This window comes from Mastigoproctus giganteus, chromosome 3 (assembly GCF_048544385.1).
Source record: "Mastigoproctus giganteus isolate SK-2022 chromosome 3, ASM4854438v1, whole genome shotgun sequence".
Taxonomy (NCBI): domain Eukaryota; kingdom Metazoa; phylum Arthropoda; class Arachnida; order Uropygi; family Thelyphonidae; genus Mastigoproctus; species Mastigoproctus giganteus.
Genome location: NC_143577.1, coordinates 190,309,140 through 190,329,257, shown reverse-complemented (window position 1 = coordinate 190,329,257; position 20,118 = coordinate 190,309,140). Strand labels below are relative to the sequence as shown.

Sequence of the window (20,118 nt, the reverse complement as noted above, 5' to 3'; positions counted from 1 at the left end):
TGTACAATTTGTTTATCCTTAGGGTTATACAAATTCCTTATTTCATAGTTAACCAATGAGGTCTGATTGATCACTCGATAAGGACCTGTTCTCAAAGGAGCCAGTTTCTTTGTGGTCCCGACTTTAATCTTAGGGGTGAACAGATAAATAAGGCTTCCTACGTGGACATTCTTGTCTACTGTTACTGCAGCTCTTCATTGTTCTTGCTTTTGCACTGCTTCTTCCAAATGTTGAGAGACAATTTCATAAGTTCTCCGAAGGTGTGCACACATCTGCTCTGAATAGTTTTCCATAGACGCATAAGAACATTTCACTTTTGCATGCCATAGGTCAGAGGGCAACACCAAATCTCTACCATAAATTAATAAGTTGTGTGATTCCTGTGTGGAATTGTGAGTTGCAGCATGATACACAGTGACTGCCAGAGAAACCATGACATCCCAATCTGATTGAGCATTGTTCACTACATGTGACAAAATATTTGCTAAAGTGCAATTTAACCCCGAACTGGTCCACCTTTTTTTTAACTCTACTTTAACCCTAACTTGAAAGTTGCCCCTCCTGAAAAAAACAAGTAATTTCCATAATTTCTACTCAATTTACAAAATTGAAACTCCCAATATACATAAACAGAAGTATATTCTTTGATTTCCTACCTTTAGCGCTCAGCAAAAACTATTAATTTACTCTAAAACAGCAAAAATGTACGATCACATTTCAATTTACTAAATTTTGATGTCGGCAAAACAAGATCCAAGCTTTGAAAATAAAACGAGTATATCATTAGTTCAAAAATTCGCGCGTCATCTGGACGCCTCTGGCTAAAACGAATCAACGCAAGCGGAGAGATAATTGACTGATCGAGCTTACGTCAATTAGCGTTACCAAGGTGATCCAAGGAGAACGTAAAAATGTAAACGATTTTCGTGGAAAACAAACAGTTGAGCATCATTACACTAATTTGCATAGCTCTCCCACATGGCTCTCTCACAACAGTTTGCTTTACTGGTTTTCGTAATTGTTGTACGAAAGAATTGCAACGAATTTTTGAAAAACAAAAATATCTTTTCTTTTCTTCAGTATGTATTGTATCTACTAACAAAATATCAAGGAAATTCATCTATTGGAAGCCATACTGGAAACGGAAGGAAAACGGAAGAAAAAACTGATCACCACAATGCGCAATTACAATAAAGCCAACTTTTTTTTTTTTTCAAAAAAAAAAAGTTGGCTTTATTGTAATTGTTTTTAGAGGACTAAATCAGATATTTCCTCGATACCATCAAAAATTGTTCATTGTGAACACACGCCCGAAATATTCAGCACAAAGAGTCATATGTTTCGATGCTTGAATTCAGTTTCACAACAGATGCTAATAAGTCAGCTTCAACGTAGGACGCCTAAGTCCTACAGTGAAGCCGATTAGCTTTTTCGTAATTATTTTCAGGAACAATAGTTTGAACAATCCCTCTGGAAATATTAGCGAGTGAATTGCATTATGCATTTCAAAAATCGCTGTATAGCTTGTCCCTGAATGCAAATAGCTTCTTTTGAGTGAGCGCCCTTGTACAGATGTTTTATTGCGGACAGTACCTTCCAGTCAGTAAAAATCATCAGTAGTCGTCCTTTATTATACCTATAAAGTAATTCGTTATGTTGGGGGAAACGGTTTGTGCTCCTAATTGATGTAGCAATTTCGAATTTTGGCAAAGTGTATTATTTGAACACAACCTACATTAGAAGGTCACTAAAAGAGTTGATAATTGGTGGGCAGCATTCCGACAAACAAATTCCATTTATATTCCGGGATGACCTCTCTCTCTCTATTTCGGGATCTTTGACCACAAGGAGGGAGACTGCTAAATGCGGTCACCGGTCACCGACCGCATTTAGCAGTCAGCGACCCATCTGCCAAAAATCACAGAAAAACAAGAGAAGTGATGGGGAGAAAATATATTTTTTCAGCGGGGTTATCTGTTTATTGCAGCTAGAACAGCTTTATGACCGTGGATAGTGAATTTATTCCGCTTCTGTACTAAATATGAATTTCTCCCTTTGTGATGACATCAAAGCGTAACAAGCAAATATCTTCTAACAATAGGTTTTGAGCAGCCGTTAGTCGTAATCTGTTAGCTTTGAATTGTTATAAATATTGCAGTTTTGTGAAGAATACACAGTTCAAGAAAGAACGTTATTCATAGCGGATGATTTTTTTCTTTCCTTTTATGCACAAGTTTTCGAAGTTTATAACGCAACTATAAATAAATACTTTCTCGAAATTTCGTTACAAGATCAAACCCAGGAAACTGCTGTTCCGATATTGTTTACTAAAAATAATTACAATAAAGCAAACTTTTTTGTTTTCATAAAATGCGCTTTGCAGTGTTATCAGTTTTACAGTTTTGTCCGGTTTACAACAGATGAATTTCCTTGATCTTCTGTTCGTAGGAGCAATACACGTTGAAGAAAGGAAATACGATCTGTTCGCCTTTCAAAAACACTGCTACTCAACTAAAAGTATTTACCTACCTTCCCTTCCCTTCAATATTCGACGTAACTTTACGGGCGACGGTGTGACGTAGCCAACGGTTTTCTCACGCTCCGCGCCACGAAAACAATTTCGCTCTGTAAAGAGAAACTCCCCCTCCAAAAGAAACGAACGAATCAAGTGTCATGTTTCATAAGCCATAGGCAAATTAGGTGGGTTTAATGCACACTTGATGTCACATTTTTGTAAATTTCGTGAAATTCAATAGAAGATTTTGAAAATTGAAGTGGGAAAATTCAAGAAAACAGTTCTGGCTCCAACTATAGCGAGTTTCAGCTATGTAAGTAGAGTAAAAATTATAGAATTTATTAGTTGTAATTTGATCTGGGTAGATATTTACCCAGGGGATCGGATCAGTGTATTAAATGTTCTTACTTTAGGATTACACTGAGGGAGAAAAGATGATGTGTGGAGTTGATGGATATTTAACAGCTCACACACTTGTCATAACAATGATGACATGAAGTTAGTACCTTGATCCATATGTACTTAGGAATTCCATGTCTTGTGATCCCGTTATTAATAAAAGCTGTGGCTACTTCATCAGCCTTTTGAGTCTGGAGTGGAATCATTTCAGTGTAAAGGGTAAAATTATCCACCGCTATCAATAGGTATTTATGTCCTTTCAATGTCATTGTAAGAGGTCCTAAAATATCCAAGGATACTCTTACCCAAGGTGAGTTTTCAACCGGAACTCTCATTAGGGCCGCTTTAGCCTTAGGGTTGTATTCTCAACATTCCATACACGATAGACATGACTCAATATAGTTCTTGACATCACTATACATACCTACCCAAAACAATCTTTTCTAATCTTCTCTAATGTTTTCTGTAATGCTAAATTTCTCCCACTGAGGACATTGTCATGATATGATTTCAACACTTCTGTTTCACGCCATCTGGGATTACAAGTTGCTAAAGTTACATCTAATACCTCTCGTGTTTGGGGTTCTCATAAAAAAAAAAAAAAAAAAAATTGTCTCACTACGTGTTGCACCAGGGTCAGATAAAGTGTAATGATACAATAATCCATCTTCAGTTAAGCAGAAGGAATCTGGGATTTCCATTGATGCCTGAAGTACTCCTTCCAACTGTTCAATTAACTTCTTTAAGCTCGGATCCTGTCTTTGAAGGGTTTTAGTCAGAGTTCTGGTTTGTTGATGCGGCATTATCAGCAATTCTAAAGTTACATCTGCTGATATAGGAGCGACTAATTCAGTAGTTTTTGTTTTCTTTGGCTTTTTCTGTTTTTCATATTCCCTCTAACACTGGCCTCCAAAAAAAATCGTCATTTGCATGGAATTTTTCCAGGACAGTATACAATTTTGTAGTTGTACTCTTGTAACAACATGCTCCAATGTGCTAAGCGTGGTGATTGATTTTTGAGATTGAGCAAAAAGCTCAACGGGTGGTGGTCCATTATCAGTGTAAAACTGTTGGACAATAAGAAAGGTCTGAATTGCATCACCACAAAACAATCGCCAAGGCTTCCTTTTTTGTGGTCCTATACATTATCTCCAATTTCTTTAATAGCCTAGAAGCATAAGCAATGGGCTGTCTCAAATTTTCACTTACTTCATTTTCCAAGACCACTGCGATACAATATGATGAGGCATCAGAAGAGATGATGAAAGGTCTCATTAAATCTGGATAAATCAACAGTGGTTGCATTGTCAAAGCAGTTTTCAGCTAATCAAAGGCCTGCTGAGTAGAGCTGTCCCAACAAAAGGTGTTTCTTCCTTTGTAAGTTGTGCCAAAGGACGAGCTATCTTAGCAAGCTCTGGGATGAACTTTCGATAGAATCCTGCCATTTCAAGAAATGATCGGATTTGCTTGACTGTCCGTGGAGACAACACTCTCGGATTGCAGCGACATTGGCTGGATCTGGGCAGATACTGTCCCCGCTCACCAAATGCCGGAGATATATCAACTGTTCTTTCAGAAATTCACATTTCTTAAGCTTCAACTTCAGATCATATTCTCTTAGCTGCTGGAAGACTTTCTGTAACTTCAGGAGATGTGAATTAAAGTTGGAAGAAGTGACAATTATGGTGTTGAGATACACAAAAATTGACTCCTATTCCAAATCCTGTAGTACCAAGGAGGACATCGCACGTACGAACGATGAGGGACCGTTTTTGAAACAGAATGGCATTTTAGAAAAGTCAATAAAGTTTCACCAATGGTATAAGCTATTTTATGCCGGTCTGCTGGATGTACCTCAATTTGGTGAAATCCACTCTGCAAGTCGAGAGAAGTGAAATAATGCATCAACTAACAATTCCAAAATTTCTGCCATGTTCGGAATAGGGTAGTTATCAGCGATAGTTTTTGGCATTTAATTTATGAAAGTCTACACAAAGATAATAAGACCCACTTTTTTTCTTTACTAGGTTGATTGGTGCTGAATAAGGTGAATTATTAGGTTCAATAATCAATTCCAAGAGTTCATTTACTTGTCTCTGGACTTCATCTTTCAGCAAGAAAGGAACCCTATAGGCAGTTTGCTTTACTGGTATATTGTCAGTCAATTTAATTCTGTGCTTTGAATTACCTAACTGAAATGGAGACTTAGTGAATGAAAACATCCCTATATTCATACAATAAGTCTGACAGTTTGTGCCTTTGATCATCTGTCAAGTGATTGAGGTCAAAGTCTTGTATAGTCACAGGAGATGTTCTTTTCTTATTTACTTCCTCACCTGCAAAATTAACTGGATTACTATTAATATTTTCTAGACAAGCGATTCCCATCCCTTTTGGAAGATAGAGAGGCTCGGTTGTCAGATTCACAATGAGCACTGACACTTTCCCATCGGGTCCTATTTTGTCCACTGAACATCTGACAGCTAAATTGTCAGGACTCAAGTTAGAATTATGTTCTGTTAACACTAGTTGTTCTGTGGAAACAGCAAGTTCGTTACAAAATTCTGTAACTACTCATTCTGAAGCAGCCAGTATCAAATGTTTACAAGTTAATTTAGCTACAGACGGTTTTGAATTTATAAACCGTCCCTAATTCCTTCTTCCCTTAAGCAAATCCTCAGTGGAACTGAGCGTATTATTCCTTTACCTATGTCTATTATAAATGAAAATCGTCTTAGGACATTTAATTCCAATATTATATTGTATTGACCCTTAAAATTTCCCTCAGCTACTAAAACATTTTCCTGAAAGGTTGCACTGTCCAATTTAAGATTTGCCTTAACTTTGGTATGTATAGGGACATATACCCTGTAACATCGGTTACTGTCAGTTCTGGTGTTCTCGGATTTAGTGATTTATCATGCTCAATCTTGTTAAACAAATCTGTCCTTATTAACATTACACTTGCGCCCGTATCTACATGAAATTTGGCCTTAACATTTTGAATAGATCCTGTGATCAATGGCAATTTAGAATTATTATCTAAAATATATACTCCATGTTGTACAATTTTATGATGGGCAGAAGGTTTAGAAAACAGAGTCGGTAAACCTGTGTTCAGATTTTGGAGAAATGGAACAGTTCTATAACGTTGAGAGTCCCTTTTATTTTGTTCAGAAACCCGTCTCTGTCAGAAAAATCTATCTCTACCTTGCTGTAACCTACATTGCCAACCTGATGTGTTGGTCTACCCAAAATAACTTTAGGTTGAGTTTGCCTTTGATTAAACTCATTTCTAGATAATCGCCTTCTCTCCCTTGCATAACAATTCATATTATTCCTATTTTGCTTGTTATAATATGTTCTATCTGCCATTCCACCCCAATTTCTATTAAAATTGTAACTCTGTTTGTTACCATATGATGTCACAACTTCTGGTAATGCAGTATACTCGTGTGCTCCATAGTAGGTACAATGGCGAGCAGGAGGAATTGGCATCAGCCAACAGCTGCAATGTCGAATGTGATAAATATAACGCCTCTCCCCTTGCCTTGCTTCACTATCAGCATTCTGGATGACATGCTTCCCAGCATAGCGTGGTGCAACTTGGCGCCTCTCTCTACTTGTGGTCGCGGGGAGGGAGGAAGTAGTCTGTGGTGGTATCGTTTTGACAGTGGTCTTCTTGATTGAGTCACGACTTGCATTTCTAAATTATCCAGAGTAGCGTTATTAATCGTTAATGTATCTAATGATTGCTGCAAGTCTTGTATAGGTTTAAGAATATTTTTAAAATAACTTTCCTGTTGATTCCAATCTTCCTCGCTGTTAGCCTGACTCAACATAACATTAATTGGCTTATGTTTTGTTTCTGTAAGTTCATTGTTGGTTTCTTCCCTTCGCACAATCGTGACCACTTGTGAAAAAGTTAAGGGGTTCTGGGAGAGTACTATTCTTCTAATTTTATTTGAAATTCCCCTGAGAAACTTGGCCAACGTAGCCTAGTCCAATATGGCCAATGCCTCGGGAGAATCACTTTCCGTTTTAAAAGCAAGTCGAGCTAAATTCTTTACTCGGGTACTGCAGTAGGCCAAAGATTCTGACTGTCCTTGTATAGCTGTTGAAAATTGGTGAAGACAGGCAACAATCAGTTCCCTTTTCTGAAACTGAGACAAAAAGGCATTTTTAAACATGTTATAATTCTTTTCCTTGCGTAATTCGACTGATTGGGCCAAACTTTCTGCTGCAAGAGACCGGAATTTTGACCTACCAACTGCTATCAATTCTCTGTCTTGCCAAAGTGCTATTTCTAGAACATTTTCGAGCGTTTCAAAAAATAATTGAATGGAGGGGCCTTCATTAGGTTTGCCAAAAACGATTGGCACAAGCCCAAGGTAAGCCACAATATTAGCCAAATGAGGCCTACCAGATTTGGGAGGGGATTTTGTTTGCTACATCCCAAATAGCTCTACTTCTATAATTTGTGAATTCTGTTCTTCCATTTTGGATTTATTAGTATCTGGGTAAGATTAGGGTGAGCCTATCAGTATTTTGGGGGACTCTATCTTCCAAAAAGGTATGACTTACCTTTCGTTGAGCTGAAACAGAATTAAAATGTTAGAAATCAACAATTCTAAAAAAAGTGTTTCAACATATAGCAACTGTTCCTTCTCTTGTTTATTTATGTATTTATTATTATTTTTTTTTTTTGTATTCAGATCGAAACCGCTATTAGTTGCTAACTGTTGTTCTATATGGATGTTGCTGAAGACAGTATTGTTTATTTTGCTGTAAGGGAGAAACAAAATTAAAAAAGCCTCTACCTATTCTCTATAAACACAAAACTTCCAGCACTGTCAACTTTGCTCCTCAGTCAACAACAAATTGAATCATTCCTGGGCATTCATGTAAAATGGTTTTTCATCTCGAAAAACAATTCGAGATTGTTTTTCGCAATTATCACCAGTATTCCACAGGATTTCCTGTTATAGTGTGCTTGCTGGATAATCTATATCACCTAATAATTAAGACAATTAACTCATACAATTACTCAACATTCAATGTGTACAATAAAGCTACCGGGCAAAATGATCACTAATATTAGTATTACAGGAAACCTGGGTTTTCATTTGATCGACTAGTGATTTACTTTTAGGACTACAACCTCGTCTCCTCATATCTTATCCTTAAATATGGAGGATAGATCCACAACAACAAGAAGGGTGCCGTGATTTCCACCCTGGTCCCTTTTAAGATGATTAGACTCCAGAGCGGCCACAATAGATGGTTCTTTTATTTATAAAACTAGAGCTATGGATAGGGTGTGTCAAGACAAAAGCCACGAGACAAGAATAAGCAAACAAAACATGATTTATTAAAAGTAAACACATTATTTGAAATGCACAAAATGATTCCTCATTGCATCTCTCTGCTCAAAAGGTTATAACTCAAAGCTTGATCATGGTATACAGTAGGATACATAATCAACTAAAAGTTAAAGTATAGATGGCACATGTTTAATAGTTGGTTTGTGTCCTTCATGTTGTCTTGGAGAGACAGTTACTTCTAGAAATCCGACAAATCAATAGGCTTCCTTATATATTCAAGGGTTTGGGTAGTTGTGTTCAGTATACATGTAAGCTTAACTGTAATTGACATTTACCACATTCAATAATGTATAGTGCTGGCACTACATCCTAGTGTCTATGTGCAGTAAGATAAACCTTATCATTTTATGTATTTCGAAGGAGAGATTTCAGTTGGTGATGCCAATACAAAGAATGGGGGGGGGTGTAGGTGTTATTGTTTGGTAGTTCCATTCAGTTTGTTATAAATATAGGAGCAGTTATTTTTATTTGGTTTTTTAGGAGCATTAGCAACTAAGGCCATATTGCTCCTGGAATATGGTCATTCCCTGACCTTTCTGCATCCTCCATATTTGGTGGTGACTGTTTTGAACCCCGATCTAATCAAGAAGTGTGTGTTACGCACTGCTGCTCTTCCCACCTGGCTATGGAGTCGCCTATAGGGGCGAACCTACCAGCAAAACTTCAGGGTGACCTGCAATGTTCGGAGGATTCTCCAGGGTTGTCTGTTGATAACAATATCATGTTTCTGCTTGTTATTATCTTCTTTTCCCACTTTCTCACATCAGTAGACACAACCTTCACGCCAACAAGACCTATGATCTGACTCTGGAACAGCTCAACAACTCTCCACCAACTCCAACATCACAACGACCAGTCGACGATCACGACAAACTCACCTTTCCTTTGTCTCCCCTCGATATATATATATGTGCCCCCCCTTTCTGGGTTTAGAATCCTTTTATTGGTTAAAAGGCTACTTCGTGGGGAAAAGAAAATCTCAGGGACTATTGTCGCCGAAATCGGACACAATTAAAAAGGAATGTGAGAAAAATCACTCAGTAGTTATCAATTTCAGATTTCACCCCAAACTAAGTTCCTTACTGATATTACTTTGATTTCTCTGCCAAGAATCACATACTTTCGCATCGTTTTCGTGAAATCTAAATCCATGACATTTGTTCGACTGGATTGTGTGACAACCTCTTGCTGTCAATTAGCTGAACTCATGATGATGGAATAATGTAATAACGTTTCGATTACCACTTCCATAGAGTGGCATCAAGGGGCGGCTCCTGCTTGTTCAGATAAAAATAGCTTTCGGTAAGACATAGTTATTATTCTTTAATATAGCCATGGCAAAAATATAGGGTGACTGCTCTTAAAGGCAAACAGAAGTAAAAAATGAAGATATTTTTACACTTGATTTCATAAACTGAAAAGATACTATGACATATATTCCATGCTGTTACTGAGAGATAAGCTTTGCTTCCTTCGCTAATACAAATATTAATATCTTTCTTACAACTCTAGAATCAATATTCAGATAATTCTGATATTGGAGTTTTAAGAAAGATACTGATACAAAAAAAGGCTGAAACATGCTTATGACTTTCTTGTGGACAGTTCACTAGACTAAAACAAGTGGGAGGTGTCATCTAGAAACATCTAGATTTAAATTATTTAACTATTCGATAAACCCCATTTCTTCGATTAATATCAATACATTATTCATATTATTTAATGTAATAAGTTATATATTAGTTATTAATTAGCTATTGACAGTATTTTTTTTTTAAATTTCATTAAATATTTCCTAGTTGTATCAATTATTACCATAAATTACCTTAAATGTTCTTTCTGAAATCAGTGGAATCGCTCTCCAGCTTTGTTACAAAAGAAATACTTCTTTAAACCTTCTTTAAATTTTTTTAGTCTTATTTAAAAATATATAATCTTTTACATCGACGATATACCTTTAGCGTTATACCAGCTGGCACATTGACCTAATATTTAGGCCACTGAAATATTTTAACTAATCTTTTCCATGATTTGGTTTTAATAAAATCAGCTTTAAGAATAAAACTGCATTTATGTTTTTGCTGCCATCTGTTATCAATTATCGGCACTTTTTAAAACTGAAATAACAATAAAAATATAATTTTCGTTTACATCCAACTTAAAAGGGCACGAGAAAGTACAAAAATAAACACTGAAAATAATATACAAATCTCATTTTCCTGGAACCCAACTAAGTTATAAATTTAAATAAAGTAAACGAAAAGTTGATAAATTCGAACAGCATATAGAAAATACAGGTTGTTATGGAAACCAACAAAAAAAAAAAAAAAAAAAAAATATATATATATATATATATATATATATACATAAATAAATGAATTCCTGGTCCTTTTACGGTCAAAGAGACAAGTTCTGTGTTTTGTAAGTTAAGACGTTGTTTAACCAACTTGGATATAATTCAATATTTTAATTTGATTCTAAAATTATTTATGCATGTTTAAAATGGAAAATTATGTTCAGGTGATTCTTTTCCACCGAATTTATAATAATTTAATTTAGGTGAAAACTGCAAAACTTTCAATCTTCAGAATCCTTTGTAGAATGAAGTTACCACATATCAGTTTTCTCTTTTGTTTCTCGCCTGTATATTTAGTTAGCTTTGATACTGTTCTTCGTGGAAAATATTTCTGTAACAGAAAACTTTCAGTTTGATTTCTTCTCTGCATAAATTGTATTGTGGGGAGGGGTTATGATCAACGTCACAAGTTTCCTCGCGTAGCGTGATGGCATCCGCAGTTGAATATTTCCTGGCACGGTAAAGGATAACGACTTCATGCACCACGGGGACATAAATTTTTTGATGGTGTACATTTGTTGGACTAGATTTTAAGCGCTAGAGCAACTAAGGCTATGAGGCGTCAGTACTTGTGTCTGTACATTTCGTGTATCCTTTGGTCAGTTTGCCTGTTCTCTGGGCGTAAAACCTTAATTTTTCATAAGTAAAGAGAAATATGTATAATTATAGGTATATTAATATTAAAGTATATTAATATCAAGTATATTATTATTATAGGGCTTGAATGTTCTGTTTATTTTTATATATTTTGAAGTTGATCATAGACTGTAATTCAGCCATAGAATGACTTTAATTTAATGTGATTTTTTTTCAGCGATGAACTACAAAAACACAAAGCGAATCGAGATGACATTCCAGATTTCATAAATAATTTCATTAACGAAATGGAGAAACGTTTAAGAAGCAATAAAACTACAAACTTGTCAGGTGAGTTTATTGTGTTGTAACTCTAAAATTTGCTCGTGCTTGTTTCGTTCTTGTTTGGTTTTTCCTTTACTACCTTCGCGCTGTTAGAATTTTATATGGTGCTTCTAAGTTGTTTTTTGTTGAGAAATGCATACGAATTTTCAACAATCCGGAAATGAGTTTTTGTGTGCTTTTTGCAATAAAGAAGTTCTATGAAGCGTCGATATATATCCTAACTGGAAATTGCGTATACTCTATGTCCTACTGAGAAATCCCAGATTTCCAGTGGCAGGAAACGTGCAACGCTGGGCCGAAACTGACAAACTCAGCCAAGGACTTACTTCAGGAGTTTGCCCATTATCAATGGACAATCCAGTTTCCTCCTTCATACCCCCATTGTATTATGGAGATAGCTTACAAAACCCTCCCCTCCCCAAACTATCGCAGCTTTAATCCTGCTTTGCAACCTTGACAACCAGTCAATCGAATCTCCCTGTTGGAAATCTCTCTATAGAAGGATGCCATTAAGATACATTATTTGATGAACGAGGGTTGTACAAAAAGCTCTGGTCATGGTCAATAGAGCCTTACAAAGACTACGTTTATTTACAAGTATTTAATGGTTAAATTCCTTCAATTCCTCTGGTATAATATAGTTAGGGAAGGACATTAAGTGGTTGTTTTCCTTTAAAATTAATTACTGTAATTAATAACCACTCTTATATCACGTGAAGTTAATAATATAATTTATTAAGCTTATAGCCGAAACCACTATACAATTTAAGGTGATGTTGCAGGCATCTTACCGATACCCATCATCAGACCATGCTGTTAGGGTTAGAATATAGAAAGGGTTATAATTTGGGAACATTTGTAATTAATTTTATTCTAATAAATATTAATTGTGAATTTTAAGTCTAGATGATTTTTCGTTACATTTCGGTTTGGATTACACTAAAAAACAGAGATTAAAATAAAAACATAACACAAATGATAAACATGCATAAAAATAAAATTCTTACCTGCTTTCTGACTCCTGCTTGCCGATGTTTCTAAAACGTGATGCACATAATAGCAAGAGGTTCTGCCAGTATGGACATCAAGTTTTGGAAGAATTACCATGAGACGCGCGATTCCTCCATGAGTAGGACCATCCACAAATCTATCCTTACGAAAAAATGCAAAAGCACACTGGTTTTCGTACTTTTGTAGGCGTGCCTTCTGTCTTCTGCATTTCGGCAGAATCCACGATAATTCCAGTAGGAATTTAGATATTATATGGGTTTGGAGTACCCATCAATCGGCTTTCTAAGTGCTGAGTACTTAATTTTCTCAGTCCTGGATTTATATTTTTCATCAGTTTAAATTTAAACAATCACCTATAAACTATATTGCAAAATATTAACTTTTATTTTTGTTTATTTTTATTTTTTTTTAGTTTCAAAGCTGAAAGGAAATGTTAATCTGTACGTTCCTGCAGGAATACTCACTAGTAATTTGTCATTAAATTGGATGATGCTCATATTATCTGCCTATCCTGAAGTTCAAGAACGTATTTTGAGAGAAGTGGAGGATATAACGGGAAAAGGAAGGCCTACATGCTTGGATGACAGGAAGAACATGCCCTACACGATGGCAGTAATTCAGGAAGCCCAGAGATTCAGAGCTATAGTTCCTATAAGTGATCTTAGAATGTAAGCATCAGTGTTTTTATGAAAAAAAGTCAAATGGAAAATACTATATATCACAAAATATATGAAAATATTATTATTAGCATCCGAAAATTAGTTAAATTTGGGTGTTAACTTAATAAGTAGGAATAAACAAACAGATCCATATAAACTCACAAAAACATGATCTTCATATATAACGAATTATCAATTAATGATAATTTATATAAAAAGATTTGACTAATAAAATTTAAGTTGATTTTCTTAAATTTAGCGGATACTTTACTAATTTTATTACTTATTAAATTCATAATTACTTTATTAGAAATTTTGTAAGGGAGATTTTTATAGTTTAAAAGAGATCGGGATCTCATTGTAAAATATATATAAAGGGATAATTCTATTTATAAGATGATGATGATTTACCTTCGAATTCACAGAAGTTGCTACTAGTTTAGCAAACCCATCGTAATTGATCTCTAGAAAGCAGGAAAGTTGTATTACGGTCGAAGGAACCTTGGGGCGATGGCCCTATTTGGTTCTTGGAGTTTTCCGGTGAACTTTATTTATCTGACTGTGTCATCCCAACTTTGAAGTTTGGAAAAGGTTGTGTCATCGTTCGGATTTGTTTCTCATGGTTTAGGTGTGCTCTATTAGTCATCGTTCATGGAATAATGCATGCTGTGTGGCATATTGACATTCTAGACAATACCACGGTTCTTGCAGCGTGGCTAGAAGGGTCCTTTTCTATTTCCGCATGATATTGCACCATTCAGTTTTACTACATCATATTGCACCGCCTGGATTGATGTGGCTTAAAGACATGGACATGCAATAGCTTCAGTAGCCTGTAGAGTCCGAACGCTCTTGAAAAATGGAACATCTATTTCAGGCTAGGCAACAAGCCCGCATTTAGTAGGTGAATTGTGCCATGTGTTGAAGGAGGAATGGGTCAAAATTCCAGATTCCTCTTATTAAAAATTGATTAGGAGTCTGTCGGCAAGGTTACAGTATGTAACTCAAGTTAATGGTGAGCTGGAATGCTATTTTTTCAATAAAACGTTTCTAACCTTGCAGATATAAGCTTATTTTCAGACGATACAGGGTATTTGATTCATATTTAGTCTATCAGGAAAAAAAGAGTGCGAGTAACTTTCCTAAATGGAAATAAATGATATAGCGAGTTAATTTTGTTCATTTTACATGATTTTATAGCAACCTTAAGGATTGCTATAAGATAATTAAAGTTAATAAAAAAATATTATCAGCCCCTTTATACATGATCTATGTAATGAAGACTTTTGGTTGTGCTTAGAAGGTTTGCTTCATTGTGATTTTCAATGAAATTACTTTCTCTCTTATTTAGGGCTTCGGAAAATTCAACGATTGCTGGATACGATATTCCAAAAGGGACTGTCATTATACCCGTTTTTCACACAGTTCACAATGATCCGAAGCTCTGGGATAAAGCCGACCAGTTTATTCCGGAGAGATTCTTGACTGAAGACGGAAAAGGAGTATTCAAACCAGACGCCTACATTCCTTTTTCTGTTGGTAGGTACAAAAAATAATCTCTAATTGAGTAATATTACATTGAATTGTCCTGTTTTCTTCTGCATCTCCGTAGCTAAAACAACAATTTTCTATTTCCCTCTCCTAATTTTATATTATGTGATTTCAATTTGACCATTAAATAAATAAAACATCATTCACAATGTATTGGTTTTTACACCTCATCACAGTTCAAACTCAGAACTCATAGAAATGATATCTCATGAGCTTTTCATAAAAAAATGGCGGAAATGTGCTCTTATCATAGAAAATGAACGGCTTAATGCAAGGTTGGATGAAATACAAATGTGAACAAGCACCCACACACTTATGGATCTGGATAAAGACACGGAGCATATGTCAATTGTTAATCATGGTCAAGAAACGGAACTTTTGTCGTATACTAACGTTCTGAAAGGATCTTCTTCGCATCCTTCTGCAAATAGCCGCACAATGCTTTCATCCTTTATATCCTCGAAGCCTAAGGGTATTTCTTCAAAACTATCGAATGTGTCAACTAAAAGTTTTAATAATATCTTAATTTTGAGGACTTCTGTGTCCTCTTCTCTGACCTCAAAAACTCTGTCTATGAGACTATATACTCCTGTATACTACTCTATATACTATTATATACGATATATATTCCTACAGGAAAAGAGGGACTGACACCAGACAGCGGGATCCAGTGCAAACCAGCTGCACAGGACGCAGGATATCGCGCTTTACTGTGGACAGGAGACTCCACAAAGGTGGACTGTTTGCCCGACAGCCAGTAGGCTGTGTTCCTTTAACACCTGCTCATCGGAGACACCCTTTATAGTAGTGCATCAAACACAAGGACTGGATAGCAGCGCAATTGGTAAGGTACGCTTTAGTGATGAGAGTAGATTCAGTCTCAGCAGCGATTCTGGACGTCAGCTAATCTGGCGAGAAGTTGGCACACGGTATCACCCCGCAAACAGCACTGGAAGGGATCGATATGGCGGTCGAGGTGTTCTCGTCTTGGGCGGCGTTATCTTGGATGGACGTACACAACTCCAGATACTGGAAGGCGGTACTGTAACCAGTGCACGCTACTGTACTGACATAATCCTTCCCCATGAGCATCTGTTCCGAGGTGCCATTGGCCCCGAGTTCGCTATTAGGGATGATAACGCCACACCAGATCGCACTGCAGCTGTTGATATGCTTTTGAAAAGTGAGGACATTGTTCTTATGGATTGGCCTGCCCGTTCCGGCGATCTAAATCCCTTCGAACACATATGGGACGCTCTAGGGGAACACTTAGCGGCACGTCCACACCCACTATAAAATGTTTACCAGCTGAAGATGGCTATGACAGAGAAATGGACGATGTTACCACAAGAACTTATCAACAGCATTGTTCTAAGTACGGACAGGTAGTGCAAAGGCTGCATCGACATTAAGGGTGGCCATATCTCCTACTGAGGACCACCTCTTCTCTTTGTTCCATCTTTGGCAGTGATGCATCTGTATCATGGCATCCAGTGCTATGTTGCCAGTTACGATGCCCCACCTTTTCCACACCATACGAAACTCCCTCTCTGACTCTATTCCATTGAAAGGAATATTGGAATTTTATATCTTCCAAAAATCTTGGTTGGCGCCAGAAAACAGGCCACATGATATACTCATTTACAAACAGGACAACCGAGGCCTCTAGACCTTAGTTGCTTGTAGGATATGTAATTTAATTAATATTGTTCTTCTTCTCTCTTTAGGTAGAAGAAACTGTCCTGGAGAAACACTAGCAATGAACAACATCTTTCTTATGACCACATCCGTCGTCCAGCATTATAAGGTGATGCCACCTGAAGGGGCAAAGACAGATCTCACTCCAGAGAATGCTGAACTATTTCTTTCACCTCGTAAGCAGAAATTACGCTTTATCACAAGAGAATAGGACCAAGAATCGGACCGCGTTGATCTGATTATAATAATCGCTCATGATTCGGCTGTCTTAGTATTTCGATGATATGTAAACGCATCTGCGTTTTTGCCTTAAGAATTACAGCTTCTTCACTGTTTTAAGTCATAATTTTGATTAGTTCCTATGCTCTCATTAGTGGCACCTAGGTGGCTAAAGGGCGGTTAAATCTATGTTCATTATACTCTGTAGATAAGGGGAGATCATATTTAATTTATAAAAGAAATGAATTTTAAAATGATGACAGTTTAATCATTTGTTCACTGAAATAAATATCAAGTTCTCAGCAAAGGAATCACTTATTCTGAAGTAAGACATTTCTTGTTTCGATATTGAAGAAATTGAAACACCTGTGAGATGTCTGTTTCAAATATCTAAAGAAATGGAAAGCAGTAAAAGTCAGATCGCATTTTAAAGCGAGTGGTCCAATAACTTAAAGTGAATCTTCCAAATTCATAGTAATCATTATTTGAACTAATAATGTTAATAACAATCCTTGTTGTTTGAATACTTCCATGTGATATCCGAAAATACTGTAATATTGTTAAAATATAACTTAGGATATTTGCGTTTATAAAACTGACAAGTAAATTCATTGTCCTCTAGTGTATTTTGAACTGAGACAATAAACTCATATGAGATAATCCTTATATGAAACTCTCCTGACTATGTTTTAATTTTCTGGTTTAAAAAAAGTTTATAAATATAGATTTTTAAGATTTTTAAATGCTGCAGGACTTTATAAAAACTCAGTATGCGCTCATTGTACATTTAAATACAAGAACATGCCTAAAAATAATAAATAAACCTTTATTATTTTGCTACAGAGAGTACATATACAAACAACACTACCGTTGACAGAAAACAATACAGGTGAGACGCCCTCACGGGTAGCCCTGTGAACATAAGCATCATTCTTCTCATACTAGTGGAAGAAACCTGAATGTGAATCCCGCAAGGAATTTTTATGGGATTTTTCATAATTAAGATTCTCCATAGTAGATTATGGAAAATCTTAATTTGGATTTAGTTCTCCATAGTAGAATAATAAAACCGTTCTTCTCTCGTCTAAAACCGACTAACTCAGCCACGTAGGATGTTTCTATGAACCGAGTGCTCTATGTATTTTCTATATGTGGCTGACATCAACCAGAGAGACCTTTAATTTTGTTATGCAGTTGTCCACCGAGTATTACGTCTTGGGATTTTAATGGAAATAACAACCTGGGGGTATTGAAATCTACCCCATCAATGAAAGAGGACCAGTCATAGAACGTAGGCTCACTGACAATGATATCCCCCTCCTAAATGTGGAAACAAACAGCTTCTTCCACATGCCTGCCCGTACTTTTTCTGCCATTGATCTTTCTATCTGCTCTCGTTCTCTCCTCTTCACTCACTTGGGAGGTGAAGGAAACCCAGTACAGAAGCAATCACTTCCCTGTGATAACCACCCTAATTAGTGGTAGATCGAATTATTTTTAGTTTATGACGGTGGAAGATTTATCAGACTTACTGGAATGCATCTTAACATCACTACAGTCAGTTTCGAGCCCATCAATGATGCAGCCACGTAGATCACAAAAGTATTGTCCAAGCAGCTGCAATTGCAATTTCAAAAACATCCAGTCGCTTTCACTACTTCAGAAATCTTGGCGGAATGCACAATGAGCAGCAGAAGCAAAAAAGGCATAGGCGGGATCATTCACCGATATTCATCTACTGAAAATTTAATACCATTTAAACGTGCATGTGCCAAAGCACAGTATATCCGACGTTTTGCCAAAGCAAATCTTGGATCTTGTTTACTTCATCCATGCTCTCGTCGGTAGGACAGTTGGTAAAAACGCCGTCCTCCCCAGTAAGGCCGATAAAAAATTTCTCACGTCATCGACGGGAGGAATTTTTATCGGCCTTTTCACAACATTTCTGAGTTAATATGTCTCACGCGGTGGTAGTATGGGTTCAGCAGACAGAAAATCGACCGTAGAATACACGCAAACAGTATACACGGAGCAACATGGCCTTAGTCGGTGGTGCTCCTAAAACCCTACAGCTACAATATCTACAACTTCATCCATAACCCAGACTGTTAGCTCAAAAGGGGTCTGAACAAGATTTTTTTTTGTTAGTTGTTGGCACATCGTCTTCTGTAGCAATAATGCACCTCCCAAAGTTTTTGCATTTTCTACTGTGATCCAACCCCGAGGCAGGATTCGAACCCTCGACCTTTCGGTTGCCAGGCAGGAACTTTACCCACCCGGCTAGCCGGGTCGGCCTGGGACAAGTTCTGGAAAAATTAAAAGACACATCCACCTTACCCTTCAATGATCCTCGAGCACAATAGATGTCCAATTGCTGTAGCTGCAGTTGCAACTATTCTAGGGGAATAATTTGCGAAATTCTCTGCAATGGCATCGTACCCAGATTCTTGGCCCTGAAAAAGAAAACAGAAGTTCCATTAAGATTCTCTTCAAAAGGTTCAAGCCCTTTTGAAGAGAAGCTTCCTTTCAAGAGAAACTTAACTCTTCCCTTTACAGAGGAAGAGTTGATTGCAGCACTCTTCCTCACACTAGCAAGTGATGGCATGCCAGATGACATCCTTTACGAAATGATAAAACACTTCTCACCACAATCTAAGGACACTTTTTAATTTTATTTAATAGAATCTTTCTTGGCAAAGAATTTCCGGATTCCTGGCGAAAAGGCAGGCTATTTTCTTACCAAAGCCAGAGAAATATCCTATAGAAATCCAAGTAACCATCGTTCTGAGAAGCTGTCACCTCCGTAGCCAGGTGGGAAGGAGCAGAAGTGCGTAGCACACGCTTCTTGATTAGACTGGGGTTCGAGCCCGTGACCAAATACGGAGGATTTACAGAAAATATACACCGAGCAATATGACCTTACGCCTAAAATCCTACTACAACAACAGTAACCAACAAGATTCCATAAGAAGCTAGCATAAATACTGCAGGGATACACGCAGTTGAAGTATCCCTTGATCACGTAAAAGATAGCGATTACCAAACGAATATGATATATAAAATAAATATAGCGATTCATTAACATGCTACAGGCTCTATTATCAGTGAGGTAGTACCCTCATCCAGTCCTCTCTCGGATTCTGCAGAAGCTTTTTGTTTTCCTCTTGTGGAATCATATTTTGACATCCATGTCTGCTGGATCCCAAGCCACATTGGGATTAGGGGGATACGAATTAGCTCAAACGGCCAATAAGCCAGCCATTGCCTGCCTGTCCCCTATCCAAACTACAAACAAATAATACGCACCAAATTTTACTTCCAATGACAAGCTTGGCACGGACAGGTAACAAAAATAAAATAATAAAATAAAATTACACCGCATTTAGCCTGTAATTAAGCAATGGC

The 20,118-nt window shown here is 36.8% G+C and overlaps 1 protein-coding gene across 1 annotated transcript in view; it reads left to right on the top strand.

Annotated features, from left to right (window-relative positions):
- LOC150088512 (cytochrome P450 2J4-like) overlaps nucleotides 1–17,284 on the top strand; it is a 46,663-nt gene extending 29,379 nt beyond the window's left edge. The window contains exons 5-8 of the mRNA XM_090369547.1: nucleotides 11,469–11,581; nucleotides 12,999–13,254; nucleotides 14,597–14,788; nucleotides 16,528–17,284. Of these exons, the coding sequence (XP_090225673.1) occupies nucleotides 11,469–11,581; nucleotides 12,999–13,254; nucleotides 14,597–14,788; nucleotides 16,528–16,705 (739 nt within the window). The 3' untranslated portion in view covers nucleotides 16,706–17,284. The remainder of the gene's footprint in view (nucleotides 1–11,468; nucleotides 11,582–12,998; nucleotides 13,255–14,596; nucleotides 14,789–16,527) is intronic.
- The last annotated feature ends 2,834 nt before the right edge of the window (nucleotides 17,285–20,118 follow it).